At 32.6% G+C, this 3,781-nt stretch overlaps 1 protein-coding gene across 1 annotated transcript; it reads left to right on the top strand.

The window, feature by feature from the left end:
* Nucleotides 1-440: 440 nt before the first annotated feature.
* LOC139897683 (protein PTST homolog 2, chloroplastic-like) lies at nucleotides 441-3,270 on the top strand. Its single transcript, XM_071880376.1, has 7 exons — nucleotides 441-1,129; nucleotides 1,386-1,552; nucleotides 2,036-2,196; nucleotides 2,292-2,437; nucleotides 2,514-2,661; nucleotides 2,787-2,855; nucleotides 3,001-3,270. Exons 1-7 carry the CDS (start codon nucleotides 633-635, stop codon nucleotides 3,097-3,099), a joined length of 1,287 nt encoding a protein of 428 aa, XP_071736477.1. The 5' UTR covers nucleotides 441-632; the 3' UTR covers nucleotides 3,100-3,270.
* Nucleotides 3,271-3,781: the final 511 nt, after the last annotated feature.

Genomic DNA, 3,781 nt, shown 5'->3' with positions numbered 1-3,781 from the left:
TACAAAAAAATCAACTAACTTTTTTTTTTCTCAACGATAAAAGAGGCAACTTTAATAAAATGAACAACCCTTCAATGCTACCAAAAGATGTCGAAAAACATTCTTTTTTACAAAATAGATCAACTAAACGCTAAAAGAAGCAACTTTCACAAAAGAAACAACCCTTCAATGTTAGATGTCGAAAAAAATTCGACATTACAAAATAGATCAAGATTTTTTTTTAACTCGCATTTAAAACGGAACCCCGGGCGCGAAGCATTAGCTCCACAACTAGTTAATTCTTTAAACTGGTCGACATCTTGATACGAGACTTATCCATTGGCATTCATATTATTATATTATTATTTATTATTTTTCATTATTTCATATGTTAACAAAAAGAAAAATATAGTAAATCCAAAGACCAAGACACACATACACATGGAGAGCAGAAGGTGGAATCTATTGGGGAAGAGTGGAGTCAGTGAATTATCATCATGTGTTCTGTCTTCACCACCGGGTTAACAACTCTTGTTCGTTGCTTCTAAAACCCTTCTCCTTCTTCTTTCTTTTATTCTGACACCACAATCTTGTTATTAAAGTTTGCCTCCCCCTACACACGCACACCAACTGTTTGATGAAATGCCTGAACCATGCTTTCACTCATTACAACCTCAAATGCACATACTTTGATCTTTCCAATTGTTTCTTCACTTGGATTTAGTACCAATTCCAAGATTAAGACAGGTAGTGCGTTAATTTTGGTGAAAAAACACAGATTTTTGGTGTTTAAAGATTTCAAGAAAACAAGTAAATTTAGTGGGATTATGTGTAAAGGGTCATTTGAAAATGAAGTAGAATTGGATTTGGAGAAAGAGATTTGGGAGTTTATGAAGAGTTCGAAGAACCCTAATGATTTCCCAACCAAGAAAGAATTGTTGGAGGGTGGAAGAATTGATTTAGTCAATGCTGTTATCAAGAGAGGTGGTTGGCTTTCATTGGGTTGGGATGATGATGATGATGATGATGATGATGATGATGATGATGATGATGATGACGACATGAGTGATATACATACAGAAAATACAAGTATATCTCAGCAGACCAATGATGAGTTTGAACAATATGCTTCAACGTCTGGTAGATCAATGTAAGATTTCAAGTACTCAAAATTTGTTTGTTGGGTAAAAATAAACAAAAAATTGGGATTTTAAACAAGACAAAAATGAACAAATTTTTAGTAGTTAAGCACTCATGTTCTAACTCAACAAAAAAAAAAAACAGAAGAAGTTGATCAATAACAAGTAAATTCGAGTGACTTGACTGCTAATAACTCACATTCTGTATATGTTTGACACGAACATTAGAGAAAACTAATATATAGTTTTTTTTTTTTTTAAAATCAGAGAAACAGTAGTTCAGGAAGATGCAGGAATAGAAGGTATACTGCATAGATTGGAAAGATATAGAAGCTCGTCTTTTGGCATTAGTATGCGACAAAACGGACACGATACATATGCTTCTCCGAGCAAGGTCAATGGCGTTGACAAAGATTACGTCTCTGCTGATGTGGGTGAGTCATGATTAACTTTTGTATGGTGATACTTCTAGAAAGGCTGCAATTTCTACTTAGTTTGTAGTTATCTATATGAATATTCGTGTTATGTTTATATATTGAGGATTAAGTGTTTGAAAATGTATCAAACACTTTACCCAAAATACTATAATATGAATCAAACTTTTGTTTATCTGCTATTGTATGTAGTGTACCTCTTATAATTTGATGTGGTTACGCGATGAATTCATTGGATGCATACAATAGCAATAAATGAATGTTTGATACATTCAATAGAATTTGGGTAAGTGTAATTTATACCGAAACACTTTGCCAAAAATCTTTGTTTAATAAGCATAACCTTCTGAATCATTTTATTTTAGAGATTACTTTATTGTTTTAGAGAAAAGATGGTTTACATCAACCCTACTAGGCTCATAACTTATAGATCAATGTACATTAATTATATTAATCTTTATTTCTGTTTGTTTTGATTTTTAGCAATCGCAAAGACATATCTAAGTGAAAAGTCAGATAGATTAGAAAATGAGGACTCGAAAGGTGATTCAAACTATGTAAGATTTCGACTTCAACAAATGCAACTTGAGCTTTCTTCATCCCTTTGCTTGTTACGGTCCAAAAGTGAAAGCACGAATCCAGATGTAATAAATCCTTTAAAATATGATCGATCTCTTTAGATTTTATATTGCACAATTAATAATAATTAGATTCTGTGCGGCTTATGAAATCTTACCAGGGTCAACAAAGTTCGTCTAGCGAGCTGCAACAGCTTTCTGATACGTACGAGTTTCAAGAAAATGAGATTATGAATGCTAAAAATAAGTTGAGATCGATACGTGCTGAGCTGGCAGTTTTAGAAAGGAAGATGTCGTTATCAATTATGTACGCATTATTCATGTCAATTTTTGTAGTTTTTTTCCTTCATGAAATGCAATATACTTACAGTTTCCCATTTCAGCGAAGCTCATAAAGTAATTGAGGCGAAACAAAAGATAATTGATAGTGGATGTAGGACTTTACAGGTTCTTATTACGACCTGTATAATTTGGCCTAATTCTGCTTCAGACGTACGCTTAGCAGGATCATTTGATGGTTGGACCACTCAGGTGGGTCGGGTCCTTAAATTATTCAAAAACTAAACTGCATTTATGTATCTGATGTGTTTTTAAAAGGGAAATATTGAACTTCTTGTATATGAAACTACTGAAATTAACCTTATGATGTAATGCAGAGGAAGATGGAAAGATCACAAATGGGTGTTTTCTTTTTGTCGTTAAAGTTGTATCCAGGAAGATATGAGGTGATAATATTAGTAATTCATTTACAACCCGCCCATTTTTCCTACGTTCTGATATGTTTTACATCCCGCCCATTTTGCCACCTCTAATAAAGATTATCAATTTGTCTTCCAAATGAAAACTTATGTTCATTTGTTCTTTTTGTAGATTAAATTCATTGTTGATGGTGTTTGGAGAGTTGATCCTCTACGCCCTATTGTTAACAACGATGGGCATGAGAATAATGTTCTTATCATCCATGAATGAGCACAGGTGGCGATTATAACCCAAAACAAAAACCATGGTGATTTCGTTAAAAGGTAGCCTAGAATAGCTTCCTAGCTTCTTGTTGTAGCTCGTAGATTCGTTGGTCGTCAATGTTCGATTTCTTTAATTTCTCTATTCTTTTTTTTTTTTTTTTTTTTTTTTTTTTTTTTTTTTTTAAATATTGGAATGCATAGTATTTATAGCAAAAACTATATGTTATAATGTTTAGTTTATGTGTAGTTCTTGAATGATGAACCACACACTTGATTTACCTGGCTTGAACCAAAGTTTGATGGTGAGTACGAGATGTTAATTTGATTTCACGCAAGACATATTGACATAAATTTGGGCATCCAAATTTATTATTAGGGATTTTTGTAACATGCATAATTTTGAATAGTGTACAACGTACTTTTTCAAAACCATTTTTAATCGAAATACAATGTTTTTACGTATAAGGAGTACATTTATCCGAATAACTTGAGAAGTTTTCTAGTGACAACCCTAAGGGTTGTCATTAAGAAATTTAAATATGTTTTTTTGGTTTGTACATTGAAAGTAACTACCCTTTGAAAGAAGATATTTAAATATGTTTTTTTTGGTTTGTACATTGAAAGTAACTACCCTTTCAAAGTTGTGATGTGGTCCAGCGGTTGATGGTCTGGATCGGTCTCAAGGTTTT

This window comes from Rutidosis leptorrhynchoides, chromosome 3 (genome assembly GCF_046630445.1).
Source record: "Rutidosis leptorrhynchoides isolate AG116_Rl617_1_P2 chromosome 3, CSIRO_AGI_Rlap_v1, whole genome shotgun sequence".
Taxonomy (NCBI): Eukaryota; Viridiplantae; Streptophyta; class Magnoliopsida; order Asterales; family Asteraceae; genus Rutidosis; species Rutidosis leptorrhynchoides.
Note: the sequence above shows the minus strand (reverse complement) of the source record. Positions and strands in the feature narration are given on the sequence as shown.

What these genes read in the sequence shown, in the direction of transcription:
- LOC139897683 (XM_071880376.1), top strand. Translation starts at nt 633, where the DNA reads ATGCTTTCACTCATTACAACCTCAAATGCACATACTTTGATCTTTCCA. An exon ending in GTGAAAGCACGAATCCAGAT is followed by an intron (nt 2,197 to 2,291) that starts GTAATAAATCCT and finishes AAATCTTACCAG; the next exon opens with GGTCAACAAAGTTCGTCTAG. An exon ending in TTGATGGTTGGACCACTCAG is followed by an intron (nt 2,662 to 2,786) that starts GTGGGTCGGGTC and finishes GATGTAATGCAG; the next exon opens with AGGAAGATGGAAAGATCACA.